A 15398-nucleotide genomic window follows, 5' to 3' on the forward strand; every position below is an offset into this window, starting at 1 on the left:
TGAATTTGGAGATTTCTATGTATCCTGGTATTCACATGAAGGTTATTTCAATGACTTCTCTGCTTGGGGATTTCAGGAAACATTACCCATCTCAGTACCATCAACGACAGTGCAGGTCCTCACCAGACCTCCTCTCTGATGTGTCAAAACAAGTAAGGTTTCTGAAAATTTCTACTTCTTTAGATAAATGTAATTTGTGCAAATTTCAAATGCTTCCAAGGATTGATTCTGTCAGAATCCCAGTGTGTAAAAGGGTTACTCTGTTCGAGTAGGTTAGCTTCCTGGGGAGGTCTGTCAGCTCAGTCTTTCCTGCCAATAGAAGACCATTTAGTAAACTACCACGGGTGTGTACCTTATAGACTGAGGGTTCTGGCACATCTTCAAATTGCAACCTGTGTTGCTAACATCTTGCAAAATGCAGATCCAAATGAATTCTATGGCTTTGAATTTTCAAAACTGAAAGCTCCATCTTTTTACCTATGAAAATCTTAAGGTGTAGAGGAAGGTATAAGGTCTTGGGTTAAAGTTTTAGAGTACTTTTCATGTGTAGTTTTGTGTTGTTCCCCTGGAACTGTGAGACGATGACTTCCTTTGACATTTTTAGTATGAAAATTGTGAATTATTATTATTTTACTTTCCCTAAAAAATAATTATAGGTCTCATAAACCCTCAAGCCTTCAAGTCACTGGCAGTTTTTATCCAAAAGACATCAGAAGCATAATGATGAAAGGAGCCATTTAGTATATGAACCTCTCTTACCATTCATAGCCCTCCTCCCACCATTTTACAGAAAATAGGGAGGAGGCTGGAGCAACAAGGTTAGGAGACTTGTCTAAGGTCACACAGCAAATCAGAGACAGAGCCAGGACTAAAAGGCAGGACTCCTGGTTCACTAATATAGCTATTAAACCAAACTGCTTGTAGTGTATACACTCAGAGTCTGGAAGTAGGATGGCACTGAGAAAGAATAGTGTCACATGTACTTTTTAACACATGCACTGGGATGTGGTACAAGTTATTACCCTTTCTTTATATATTTATCTACCCTAGAATGGAACATGGATCTTGTTAAATGACTTTATGAAAAACTACCTTTCAAACTTTGAGGCTAATTTAGATCCCTCCCCCAGCCCTAACCAAATGGCCTTTTCCTTCTTTCACCAATGTGTCCTTTGTCTCAAGGTGGAAGATTTGAGACTAGCATACGGTAGTAGCTACTACCAAAATGTGAATGGAGTGCACGCATCTGAGCCGGTGCTGGACAGTAGGAGGAGGAACTCTGCAGTGGAGGTGACATTTGCAACTGAACTGGAGCATTCCAAACCAGAGGCGGATCCCACATTGCTACATCAGTCCCAAAGCAGTTCCTCTTTCCCTTTTATTTATACAGACCCTGTCTTTAACACTGAGCCTGATCCTAACCCTGATCCCAGAGACTTTTTTTCGGAGAGGAGTCCTCTAAGCTCCTTCCAAACGAGCTGTAAGTTTGCTGGTAATCACATGAGCACATCTTCTGGCCTCACAAGCAAAGTGAGTCCAGCAAAGCAGCTAACTTACATGGATGTGCCCTATATTCCTTGTACAGGTCAGCAGGTTGGTATTATGCCTCCCCAGGTCTTTTTTTATGTGGACAAGCCACTCCAGGTGCCCAGACGGTCCCCAATCAGAGCAGAGGAAAGGACAAGGCCAGATAGCTATATAGAGCCCACTGCAATGAAGCCAGCCAAAAGAAGCCCAAGGAATATCAGAATGAAGAGCTTTCAGCAAGACCTGCAAGGACTCCAAGAAGCTATAGCCAGGACTAGTGTTAGGAGCAACATCAATGTAGGTCTAGAAGAGGAAGACCCAAATTTGGAAGATGCATTTGTATCTAACATTCAAGAGCAAACCCCTAAAAGGTCCCAGAGCCAATCAGACATGAAAACTATTCATTTTCCTTTTGGATCAGAATTTAGACCTTTAGGGCCTTGTCCTGCTCTCAGTCGTAAAGCAGACATGTTTACATATATGTTTGCAGAGCAGGAGTTGCCAGCAGTTCTAATGGATCAAAGTACAGCAGAAAGGTATGTAGCTAGTGAATCCAGTGATTCCGAATCAGAGATTCTTAAACCAGACTACTATGCTTTGTATGGCAAAGAAATAAGGTCACCCATGGCCAGAATCCGCTTGTCTTCTGGTAGTCTACAGTTAGATGAAGAAGATGAAGATGCTTCTTTCAGCACACCAACTGCTGAAGACAGGACTTCACTAAAACCATGTAATTACTTTTTAGCTTAAAAGTGTGAACCTATGGACATTTGCCAGTTCCATGTTACCGACTTAGGTAGAAAATAATGAAACTTGTAGAAACCATTTTCTTGGTTACTACATATTCATTGGTCTTAAGAAAATCTCATTTTTGACACCTACCTTATGAAAGATCCAGCTGTTGCCTCATTCCTTGAGTTTCACTCTTCCAGTACCTCTGAAGGGACTCTAGAACATGCCCTCTCCTCCCCAGCACTGTGGCAAGGTGAGGTGGGTATTTGTCATCTCCACTGCATACTTCCACACAGAGACATTGTGAGTAAAGGTCAGGCTCTTCAATGCTGAAGAATGGTGACAGTATGGGTTGGCATTTGGAATTGGCTTCTAATGGCATTTAGTGATTTAGTAGATTGTGAATGTGTTGATCTTTGTGCTCTTAAAAAACATTGAACGAATATTTCAGTCTTTACTATTTGTGTGGGGCCCAGTAGAAATGGTCTTGTAATATGTTAAAGACTTTCATTTTTATAACATATATAAGGGGAGCATGGCCCTCCTACAGCCTCGGGAACAAGGTGGTGGCATAGATCCTCTCAAGAGAATACAGGTTTAGAATTAATCTAGGACTTGGCAGAATTCTAAACCTAGGAAATTTATGAATTAAATCAATCTCTACAGCCAGACATAAACCTGATAAAAATATCCTGTTGTTTTACTTATAACTTCTATATTCTAAACGAGCTACTATATCTAGTAAAAGAGAAACATTAACAGGTCAGTTTGTTTATCTAATATTTCCTGCCAGAATTTATTTTTTGTCATAGCTTCTTGCATGTATGCAGGCCAGGAAATGAATGTTATTGTAATAAAGTGTGATGGAAAATCCAGGTAATTAAAAAATAAATTATAATTATGTTCTTCCTTTTGTTTTAATCAATTTCAGAAGTGATTGGTTCTGGCCTATTTTACTAAGGAAAGGGACAGTTACACAACAAGAAAAAGGAGGGAGGCAAGTGAAAATGTATGGCCAAGGAGAGGAAAAGTAGTAGAATTGAAGGGTAGCTGAAACAAAAAAGGATAGTACTAATACCAGGGTGAGTTAATTAACCAAAATTCCATTTTTGACCCATTCAGAATTTCTCTAATGGTCCTCCTAGAAGGTATAGCATTCTATTTGAGAAGTTTATTTTGTTTGATTTTAAAGTCCAACATATTTACAAGATAACGTTACTACTAACTTCAAAAAAAGGAGGCAATTCTATAGGCAAGTTATTTTTATATACAACTTAAAGGAGAACAAAACTAATGGAATAGTTTCCTTACTCTCCTAGTCTTTACATCAGAAAAATCCCTTTTAATATACCTCATCCCACTCCTTTCCTCCATCCTAGCACTTTATTGTCTGCTCCTGGACTCATATTTAGTAACTCACAAGCAAAGTGAGTCCAGCAAAGCAGCTAACTTACATGGATGTGCCCCATATTCCTTGTACAGGTCAGCAGGTTGGTAACTCACAAGTCAAGAGTAGCTATCTAATAATAAGAATATATTGAAACCCAATCACCTGGGCTTAATAATATAACATAGTATACTATTAGAATATTATATAATTAATATACGAATATATTAATACATATTAATACCATAGATCCTTAATGCTATGTTAAGTTCACCCTCAACCTCTTCTCTAGGAAAAACTTAAACTCCTTTATGTTAATGCTATTTCTCATATCAATTTCTAAAAATCTTCACTAAGTTTATATCTGTATACGATCTCTTAATAATATAATAATCAGGGTGACCATATAATTTATTGTTCAACCCAGGACACGTTCAAGTGAAAGGGGACATTATTAATAATTTGGTCAAGACAGGAGGCTTAGAAATCAGGACAGATGTTCACTGTAGCTATAATTAATGCTTAATGAAATGTGAAGAGTATCTTCTGGTTTCCAACAGAAACTTCGATTTTAGTGTTTGAACAATAAAGGAAAAGGAGAAATAATTTGAAACACTGAAGTCCCATACCACACCCCCATCTCAAGGAAAACAAACATTGAGGACTGTGAAATTTAAATATTTATTTTCAAAACCCTCAAAACACTGGAGTATGCTTCACCTAGAAACAGTTTACAGGACGAATAGCTATAATGAATAAGCAATACAATTTGTATTTGGGATGCAATTGTGTTGTAAAGTTTCAAATAATCAATTTATAAATTTGTTGCTTTTACTTTTACAAAAATATTCATTTAACCCATAACATGAGTTGCAAAATTATCTCCAGACTTCTACAGATTATAAACTGTAATTGTGTTTCAGTTACACAGCGGGTGAAAAATTTAACTGAACCATTACTTCAAAATACAATGCATTAAAAATAAGTGTTACAATATAGGCACCAATAAAAAGAATTTTCTTGGCATACAACACCACAACAATCTTCTCAAGTATCTATACCATGTAAAGTAAAAAGAGGATGTAATGGCCACTTTGACTAAAAACTGTATTCCTTACAGGAAGAATAGCTTTCGTCTAATATTTGGCAATTACTCAGATTTTTTTAAAAAATGACTTTTGTGCAAAAACCAAATTGTGCAGATCCAAACAATTAAACATTACCGATCAAAACTAAATATCAATAATTCTACAACTACTGAAATATAGCCACAGTTCAGAACTTAGGCAGGCATAATACTGGGCTTAAAAAGGCATCACCCACATAATAGTACCATAAATATAAGTGAAAATTAACTGTGCAATCTAACTTACCTTTGAGTGGACAGAAATCATCCTGTACTATGGTTATTTTCATATGAACTAGAAAATGCTCACTTAAATATCCTTTTAAAAACAACAAACTGATGCTTATTAGTGACAATTATGAAGAACAAAAATATATAAATAGTTTATAGGACAATTCACTACCATGGCAAAAATATGCTGGTGTAAGTTATATTCATATCTATGGATCAGGTATTTAATCACATGACAATCAGCCTTTTTTTTTTTTTTTTTTTTTTTTTTTTTGGCTCTCCAAATCCAAGCAGATAGTATGGGATTTTAGTTGAAGATATAAAACATGAAGCCAGCCTAACTCCTCCAACATTACCAAACACCTATCCTTGGGTAAATGATCTTGCTTTAAATTTCTAACCATGTTAAATAAGGGTAAAATTGCCTCTTCTACCTAAAAGGGAATGTAAATACTATACACCAAGAGGTACCTCTGTTGCTGTACATTGCCTGTAAATGCTTCAAACACAGGGTCTCAAATGTGATAATCATTGAGCTGCCTGGAATATCATATCAACTTGGTAGAAGAATCAATACTTTTACAGGTTTCATTTAAAAGACTTTACTAAAATTTTCTGTTTTAAGAAGGTATGACTTATTTACACCTCCCCACCAATAGTCATTTTTAGAATATGTATGTTTAAAAAAAACAAAAAACAAAAAACGCTTTTTGAAGCTTGATAATTTACAAAAGCTGAATACTGAGAATGACTTTGAAAGACCTGTATGTTTCATGACTGTAGTCAACTAAAGATCAAGACGTGAAAGGTATTCATCCTAGTAACTTAACTTAAGAAATAGGGATACTTAAAAGCAAAACGGTGTCTCAACATTTACTAGAATACAGGTGAAACTATAGTATTAAAAGTTACTCCTTACAAAATAATCCTTTCAAAATATAAAATGATAAACACCATCACAAAATAGTTTAATAGCTTCTTCCAAATCTTCAGTGTTGCAAAGATCCAAAAGGCACATGGAGCTCATGGGTTAAGCATTGTTAAGCTTGAAGTAGCTTTGGTGGGGCTCTCTGGGTCCATATGAAACAGAAGCCAATAATAATTTTCTTAGGGGGATTCGTCTGCTGAACACCTATAAAATTTTTTAAAAATGTAAACAAATGTACAACTATGCATATTTATATTTCTCTTTTGTATGAACTCTGCAATGAAGAAACTGATTCCACAAAAGGGATACATTGTTTTTATGGAATCTCATCATGTAGATGTTAAAATATAAACAAGTTCAAAAATCCCTTCTGTATCTGATTTCACAACTTCCAATTGATTTGTTTTCAAATGGGAGGTCTTCATTAAAATATAAGGGATTTTAAGGGGGGTTAGGTTTACGACTACAAGTGAGCCTTATCAGATAGAAAGATCTTTGAGAGTGTGTGATTTCACAGGTCACAGAGTTTGTTCCAACTCGATCCCAGTGGCATCACAAACAAAGAAATATAAAGATGCACTGAGAAGAGATATAACAAGGTCAAGGCTAAAATTAGTATCACCTTATAGCTTGCTTGAGCTAAGGAGTGTATATGTGTGTACATGCATACAAAAGTCTTGTTGAAAATTTTTTTAAAAATTAAGAACTTTTTTGAATGTGAACAAAATCAAATGAGTATTTCAAGAGACAACATAGAAACTGAAGTTGAACATAAGAGCCCTTTTTCAGTCTGGATGAGTCCCTCTACCTTTTCCTTAACTTTTCATATGGAGGTCAAATGTAGGAACTTTAGCACTGGAAATTATGCAACTAGTGGTGTTTTGTTAAATTCTGAGGGTAGTGGCAAGAAAGAAAGCATTCCCCAATGATATTAATAAGAGCTCAAATGAGAATATGCTCAGTGACCTTTTGTCCATACTCCTACTAGTGGAGAAAGAAAAACAAGCCATTTCATGCAGTGGAAAACTACCTTGTCATGCCTAAAGATAATCATTCCAAAAGCTAATGTTTAAGATACGCAACAAACAAAAACTATTTTTAAGTATACAACTATGTATTAAAAGGTGACTTTGTTAGGAATAATTGGAATGGTTGAATCAAAGAAATTACACTGCATCATAAATTAACATACAACAGAAAATGCAAAATAATTTTTAAAATGACATTTCCAACTTACTTTTGAAATTTTTCAATTAGCTTCTTCACCATTTTATCTGTGATGCCGGGACAGGCGGCTTCAGCCACAGCAATACTTTTCTCGAGTTCTTCAATCGCCTGATTCCTGCTAGCGTTATTCTCGTCCTGCTGTTTAAGCTGAGAAAGAGTAATAATTAAAACATTTAAAATATTATACTACTCCAAACAGATATCCAAGGCCAATTAATCTGTACTTACTTCAGCAAATGCAGGTGTGATTATCATAGACAAACAGCTCAGGGTTTGCACAAGATCTTGCTCCTTTGAACAAATGATACAGATTATACACATGAAATTAAAATAATTGTTATGATTTTCTTATTCTTTAACAAATACGAACTAATTTGAATCCCCCACTGAAAACAAAACATATTGTATGCAAGGCAAGTCTCTAAGCTTTCTTCCTATCATTCATTCCCATTCATCATCCAGAAGTCCTCTAACTTCTGGGATTATAATAGATACCTATGATTCCCTGGGCTTATGTATCTCTAGGTGAAATGCACTTAAAAAATACCAATATGGCCACTTAAATAACTTCTATTAACTTTTTTAATTAGCTCAAAACTAATGACAAATGAAGCATACTACAAACACAGTGAGGCAGACAGGCATTTGGGGTATTCAAACCTAACAATTTTGGGCCATTATAATCTCACTACATAGTTTGAAAAACTGTATGAAGAGTAAGTAATTGTCTCCATATACGTACTGCCCCATTCTGTACTTTCTTTGGATCAGGCTTCTTTCGTACGGTGGTAAAGCTCCATTCAGGATGAGTATTGTTTTCCCTGCTGGTAGATTCCCTAAAGAGATTGCCAAAGATACCTCTATAAGTGACTAAATGATTCAGCTTGGCAAAAATACCAAATCAATGCATGTAGAATCTAAAGGAATAATTGTCCCAATATTTAAAAACTCCTGGTACAAAAAAGATCTGATCTCAGCTTCAGGTGAATATTACATTTTACTACAGAGTGGTAGTGGAGTGGTTCTCAGCTTGATGTGTGCTTCATTGAGACCTCCTACCAAATGTAAATACCTGTCCCTCACTGCTCCCCACCTATTGAATCAGGATCTCCAGTGGTGTGGCTTGTGATTGCTTCAAGGTTCCATGAGTGACTCTTATGGGAAGCTAAGGCTAACACCCATCAGAATAGGGCACAAATTATTCTGATATTTTTTATCCCTTTCCAACATTGAGCAATTTCTCATAAATGGAAGAATCTCAGGGTAGTATCTAAATAAATTTGGTGTTGCCTTTTTGCCAGTTCAGCTGGTAGAGGACTAAATTCTGGCATAGCATACAGACTTTCCTAGTCTAAATTAATTGATGGACTTAGAGGCTGAATTTTTAATGTAAACGCTGCTGTTATAAAACACCACAACTTTTTCAAGAAATAAAAATTACACATAAATGAATATTCAAATGTATCAGTCTGATCTTGATTTGGTACATGGCCAAGAGGTGGGAAAGGCTTGGAGGTCAGTTCTTTAGAGGGATTTTGCAGGTTGCCATCAAAAGTATGATAAAACACAGCTCCTTATTACTTTGGGCAAACTAATATAACACTTTTAATTGACTCTTGCTCCAAACTTTTGTAATATACTCAAGTATCCACTAGGGGTTAGACCAAGACCATTTAAAACTAGAGTTATTCACTTCCAAGAAAAACATGTTTCCAACTTCATTGTATTCCAGACTGTGATTGAAAAAGATTTTTACAGTTTCTAAGGTGAAATTTCAAAATATGGTTTATATTTTATGCTAGAACAAGCACACTGGATCATAGCTAAAAGATATACAATATTTAAATAGGCTACCTACATAAAAATTAAATAATTTGTACATACGAATCAGAGCCCTCAGAATCAGATTCATCATCACTGTGTCCTTCTGCCTTCCATCTCTTAAAACGATCTATCAGTTCAGTCAGATAAGAAGTCTTCTTTGAATTTTTTACAATGAATTTGTGTTTCAGAAGTTCTTTTGCTGTAGGACGCTAAGGATAAAAAGATCAAGGCTGCATATTACAATTGTTGAACTCTTATGATTACAAGGAATGGTTAAAAAAATCATCTGAATTATTAAGCTGAAAGGTATAAAGGTATGTCTGTAGACATAAGAACAACTAAAATGCTGTAGGAAAATAGCTAATTCTATTATTGAAGTGGCTCAAGGCAACCACATTGAATCTACTACTTTGGTGTCCGAATTTGTTAAAGCCCAATGAGAAGCAGGTGGCTTACCCACCAGCAAACTGGCAGGCAGGGCCTTCTCAAAAGCAGAGAGACACATGACAGTATTTAGAAAGTAAACATTTAAAAACATTTCAAAGTAGTATTCTAAAATACTTTAATCACATTTACTGTAAATTTGAAAAAAACTGATGAAAACTTGCAAGGCTGTAATTTTGTTATTATCTACACTTATAATCCCTTCTCCATCAGACATCAATGTCTATTGCATCTAAATACAAACACTAGGTGCTGTGGAGAATGTCCCGCCTTCACTTTATTAATATCAGAATGTTTATCAACTTAAAAATAGTTATATCAAGTTTGGACTGCTCTTGTGTATTTCTCGTCTCGAAAAGTCACAAGGCAGCTTTATTTCAACAATAGTAAAACAACTGTAATCGAATCTGCCAAGTAAATGAATGGAGCTCACTAGCCTAGGAAAAGTATACAACTTCACGTTGAAGTTTCTAAACACTAAATAAAAATAGTTAAACCTGGCTATTTTTAATAGTGGCTCACGCCTGTAATCCCAGCACTTTGGGAGGCTGAGGAGGGCGGATCGCTAGAGGTCAGGAGCTCGAGACCGGCCTGGCCAACATTGTGAAACCCCATCTCTACTAAAAATACAAAACTTAGCGAGGCATGGTGGCAGGTGCCTGTAATCACAGCTACCTGGGAGGCTGAGGCAGGAGAATCGCTTGAACCTGGGAGATGGAGGTTGCAGTGAGCTGAAATCACGCCACTGCACTCCAACCTGGGCAAAAGAGCAAGACTCTGACTCAAAAAAAAAAAAATAGTTAAACCCAAACATAACTTTTCATGAAAAATGAAAACAGCTGAATAAAAATCATTGTATTTATACATGCACTTTAATAATGACATAATATAAAGTTAACTTTATTTCTCAAATTTATTTCCTCCGAAATAGGAAATAATGAATAGAATAAGGAGGAAGCTGGGGACCAAGAAAAAAACAAAGGGTAAGGAGAAAAAGAATGAAGAATCTGGTTAATAACTCAATAGAAGTAGCAGTACAGAAGGAAGAACCAGGTTCCTGGATGGATCTTAGACAATTCTCACATGCACTGTGTTCCCTACTGCAGGAAAAGCTGCCTTTGCTATAAGTAGATCTAATAATAGAAAATAAATAGTAATAATAGCAATATATACTCACAAATGATGGATCTTTGTTCAGGCAAGCATCAATAAACTCCTTAAAAGACTTAGTAAAGTCTCCAACAAGAGTTGGCGGATTGTTTTTGGGAATAAGAAACAAAACTCTCATTGGATGCATATCAGAGTTAGGTGGCTCTCCTTTGGCTAGTTCAATAGCAGTAATTCCCAACGACCAAATGTCAGCCTAAGATAAGAGAAAAAAAAAAAAAAAATATATATATATATATATGTATATCACCTTGAAACTCCATTACAATATACTACCACAAAATAGTCTGTGGAACCTAATGGTCATACAGTACTTGTCTCTCAAGAAAATGTGGTGTTAATAAATTTTTATTACTATAATTCATTTATTTAAAACATAATGAATTCCATACTTTGTGCCAGGTACCCTTCTCAGAATGGAGGATTTCAGTGGTGAATACGCCAGACAAAAATCCCTGCTCTTAAGGGGATTACATTCTAATAAGAGAGACAAATAAATAAATAAATAATATGGTGCCAGATGGTGTTAACTTCTGTGAAGAAAATAACAAAGCATAGTAAGAGAATAATGAATTATGGGGGCAAGGGTGTTGCAAATCTACATAAGATGGCCAGGGAAGACTTCTCTGTGTAAGTGATGTTTAAGCAGACCTGATTGTGGGAGGAAGATTTTTTCAGACAGAGGGAAGGGCAGGTGCAAAGGTCCTGAGGCCAGGGTGTACTTGCTATGTTTGAGGAACAACCACGAGGCCACTGTGGATGAATAATCTAGAAGAGAGTGGTAGAAGATAAGACTGGAGAGGCAGATAATGGCCAGATTGTGTAGAGCTTTATATGCCACAGAAAAGACTTAGGATTTTATTCCATGTGGGATGAAAAGCCATTGAAGTGAATAGGGTCCAAATATTAGTTAGCTGTGAGGGAATTTATGATTAAGCAGCAAAATACGACATAACTCTAGCTTAAGAAACACTTGTGAAACAAGGAAAAATAAGGCAGTGTATCAACTAGGATAGTGTGCCATATACAATTTATTAACAAACCCAAAACAGTTTGAACAGGTAATACTCTACTTTTGAGTCATAAGCTGACTGTTGAATAACTTCAGGAGCCATCCAAAATGGAGTTCCCACAAAGGTGTTTCTTTTAATCTGTGTATCTGTCAGCTGACCAGCAACTCCAAAGTCAGCAAGTTTAACATCTCCTTGTTCTGACAGCAAGACATTGGCAGCTAGGAGGAATAAAAGAAAAGAAAAGAAAACTCAGCTTGCTCAGAATGCTTCTATTTTTCTCAGGTTCATATTAGATTTTTGTATACCTTTTATGTCTCGGTGAATTTTCTTTTCTGAATGCAGATAGTCCAGACCTTTTAAAATTTCCTTTAGCATGGTAGCAATCTGGAACTCATCAAATGGGCCAGCTCGAAGCTTAAGGGGAAAAACACACACACACATACACACATGTGTAAAAGTTTGGAAACATCAAATTCAAAATTGGTGTCTTTGAAATGAAGAAATCACTTAAACACATGATGCTGTTCTGTTTATCAAACCAATATCTAAACAAGGAAGGAAAAATGTAAAATGTGAAGGAAGAAAGCAAAAGAGTTCAATCAAAGGGCTGAACAGGTTTTTTAATGATTCAATTTAATGAAAGATAATATGAGCCCTTTCACCTATATACTAGGCTTCAGATTCTGAGGTTCCCGAATATTTACATCAAAGATGGAACAAATATGCTTACATAATGACAGAACGAACTATCTTTCCTTTAGACGGAAAAAAAGAGATATCAGTTACTTAAATCCTGGCATTTGCTGTGAAAAAGTTACCACATATTGACACAAAACCGATTTTTAGGTCAGAGAATCCATAAGATTTCCACAGCAACTATTTGATCACATCAGTTAGTATTTACGTATTTTAATAATATTGTAAAGAATAGCCTTTTTGAGACTGAAATTGTAAATTTAGCCAAGAATATAATAATTAAACTATTCAGACTATGATTGTAAAAAAATTAAATCATGGAGGGATAACGTTTTTCAAATAAATGTAACACATATCCCTTTATTTCACCATCCCTGTACCAAAGCCAATAGTTCCAACTGGAATACAAGGAAAGCAATGATTAGGTTTCAGGAGAACTTGTAATGGAATATCTGAAAATCCCTCTTTAAAATAAATGGTTATTTTAAAATTCTGGTACCTCATAAAGCACAAACAGTGGACTGTACAATATTATTACAGGAAAGGGTGGGAATCTAAAGTCAGAGCCGAGGTGGAGTTCTGTTTGCTTCTGGAAGGAGGGAAGAGGTGGTGAAAATCAAACATTGCCCACTCTGCCTCACACTGGGAGGGATCCACAGCTCTTTGGCACCTTGTGTATTTCATCTTTCATGAATGCCATATTTATGCTGAATAAAGGGCACTTTCATGTTGAAATTTAACAGCTTAAAATAGAACTCATACTTTGGTCTCACCATCTAATATTAACTGTGGTCTGGGTATATAGTATCCTCCAGGGATGTCTGTAATTCAATAGGTCCCTTTCCTAGGTAACATTATCTATTTACTTTCAAATCTATCAACTTCCACCCCAAAGTTTCTACTCAAACAGTAGTGATTAAAGTAGTTTCTAAAGTCTTCTAGAAAGGGTGAAAATGGCACACTATTTTATTGATGGCTGGCAATGAACTTCTGAGGTACTACAAAAGAACTGAAGGACAAATGTCACACTACTTAAGATCAGTAATTAGTATCATCTGATCATAGGACATTGGCAAGGCCAGAGGAGGTATATCCTTGGTTATTTAAGTGATTGGGCAAGATTAATGTACGGCCTACTAGCTATCATTCTGAAGGATATCTAAAAGTAACATAAATAAGCCAGTATATTAGCTAATACAGAAGTTTTTAAAAATATTCAAGTAAAAACAACAAAAAGGGGATCCTAAAGATTCATGAACTTATCTGCTATATTTTAGGTTCATGTTAAAATTCAATAAAAGTGAAGTCTCAATTAACTGGGTGCTGGAGGAGGATGGGAAGAAAGACTCTGTGGCAAGGAGACACATTTCTCCATTTGAACTTATCTTCAATAACTGAAGACCTTGCCATGTCTCTAACAGATAACATCTCTGTCCCAGGGCAGCCTACTTGTCTTGTATAATTTGCCTCTGTTGTCAAGTGAGAATATGCAAGAGAGGGACCTTGACTCTTTCAAAGACTGTACATTTGTGAGCTCATGGATCTTCGTCACACTTCTTTAACTTCCAGCCAGTCCCTAATGCAGTCTGCTATGTTATGCCCTCTCTTATGGTTAGCATATTATTTCTTTTTTCTTGGGGCTCATGTTTTATTCTAGTCATCTTACTATATGTGTTTTTGTTGCAAGCCACCACAATTCTTTTTGGAAAGAAGTGGAGCATAATAAACTCAATAAAATGATGTGCAATATACTCAAAGTCTGCTCACATACAATAAATTGTTTTTCAAGAATGGGAGTGACTCAAGGTAGACACTGTATAATGTTGACATAAATGACAAGTTGTAATCTTATGTTATTCCATTAGTTAGGCACCAGGCACCAGTTTAATGTGAGAAACACTCTCCGCTAAACATCCCTCTTAGTTCCTCTTGTTCTTAGTAGCAGAGCCTTCCTCTACACCTAATCCTGTCTTAGATTCCCCCAAATGATAGCATTTATTTGTACAGGAATATACATGAAAAGAGAATAGCACATTTTCTCATTATCTGCTCTCCCTATAAAGTCTAGTTAAATGAGTTTTCTAATTAAATCACAATATTATTGAATTTTAGAGCTAAGAACACAAAATTAGAGATTACTGATTCAATTTCTTCATTTAACATGTGAAGAAATTAAGACACAAAGAGGCTAAAGGGCTGTCCAATATTTGCCAGGCAGTCAGTGTTCGTGCTGGGTTTACGACCTAGGTTTTTTGATTCTTAACCAATACAGTACTAACAACATTTTTCATTCATTGAAACTGATACTAATGGTTATTTGTTTTATTAAGTAGAGTTCAGAATAGCAGGATGAGATTAAGATCTCACAATCATTTAACTTCGAGATTTCATAAAACTGACCAAACTACTACTAGGGGATACAGATTTGGGTTGTTGGTTGGGGTTAGGCCAGTGTTCACTGCTTAACATTGCTGTCAGTGATCCTGTTGAACAGAGTCACCTAACTTTGCCAATGCTTCCAAAACGGAGAAGAGACATGGTGAGCACCCTGAGGGACCAGATAAGGCAACTGATAAATTTGGAAAGGGCTCTTAATATTTAAAAAATGGAAGAAGGATCATGAAACAATTGAGAGGCTTCTTGTAGAGCTAATGAAAAAACTATTGAATAATACGACTCTGTGACAAGACAAATAAAAATGAGATCATTTAACTTCAAGAGGAGAACGAAGCCTGACTCCATATGCATGAAGGATTATTACACAAAGAAACATCAGTGGTGTTCTCTCACTAGAGAGGAAAGAAAAAAAAAAAGAACTCAGGCTTTAGGATATAAGAATTAGATTAGACACAAGGAAAGATTACCAAATTCAGCAACTGATTAAACTGACATGAATTCCTAGTAGTAGATGAGGCCCTCCATCAAGTTTAATTACCATTTCTTTAGAATGGTTTAAATATGGTTCTGCCTAAAGGAAAGAAAATCTCTTACGGTCATTTCTGTTCATAAAATTATTTGAAACTTTGAGTCACTGGCAGTCAGGGTTAAAGCCTTTAAAAATATTTAATCACTTTCAGTTAGGAAAACTCATCTCCA

General features: G+C 35.8%; 2 protein-coding genes across 3 annotated transcripts in view; one reads left to right on the forward strand and one right to left on the reverse strand.

Moving 5' to 3' along the window:
* Window positions 1–3164, forward strand: part of FRMD7 (FERM domain containing 7) — a 51545-nt gene extending 48381 nt beyond the window's left edge. Inside the window, exons 11-12 of one of the 2 annotated variants that reach the window (XM_023198889.1) lie at window positions 77–152; window positions 1183–3157. In XM_023198889.1, coding sequence (XP_023054657.1) covers window positions 77–152; window positions 1183–2277 — 1171 coding nt within the window. In that variant the 3' untranslated portion in view covers window positions 2278–3157. Of the gene's footprint in view, window positions 1–76; window positions 153–1182 lie in introns of both variants that reach the window. The other variant, XM_023198890.2, reaches the window with a different exon arrangement.
* Window positions 3165–4308: 1144 nt separating this feature from the next.
* The window catches only part of STK26 (serine/threonine kinase 26), a 52155-nt gene continuing 41065 nt past the window's right edge, over window positions 4309–15398 (reverse strand). Inside the window, exons 5-12 of the mRNA XM_023198799.1 lie at window positions 11912–12020; window positions 11667–11824; window positions 10604–10789; window positions 9043–9191; window positions 7901–7994; window positions 7387–7449; window positions 7169–7305; window positions 4309–6135 (exon numbers count right to left, since the gene is read on the reverse strand). Of these exons, the coding sequence (XP_023054567.1) occupies window positions 6111–6135; window positions 7169–7305; window positions 7387–7449; window positions 7901–7994; window positions 9043–9191; window positions 10604–10789; window positions 11667–11824; window positions 11912–12020 (921 nt within the window). The 3' untranslated portion in view covers window positions 4309–6110. The remainder of the gene's footprint in view (window positions 6136–7168; window positions 7306–7386; window positions 7450–7900; window positions 7995–9042; window positions 9192–10603; window positions 10790–11666; window positions 11825–11911; window positions 12021–15398) is intronic.

The sequence above is a fragment of the Piliocolobus tephrosceles genome, chromosome 12, assembly GCF_002776525.5.
Source record: "Piliocolobus tephrosceles isolate RC106 chromosome 12, ASM277652v3, whole genome shotgun sequence".
Lineage (NCBI taxonomy): Eukaryota > Metazoa > Chordata > Mammalia > Primates > Cercopithecidae > Piliocolobus > Piliocolobus tephrosceles.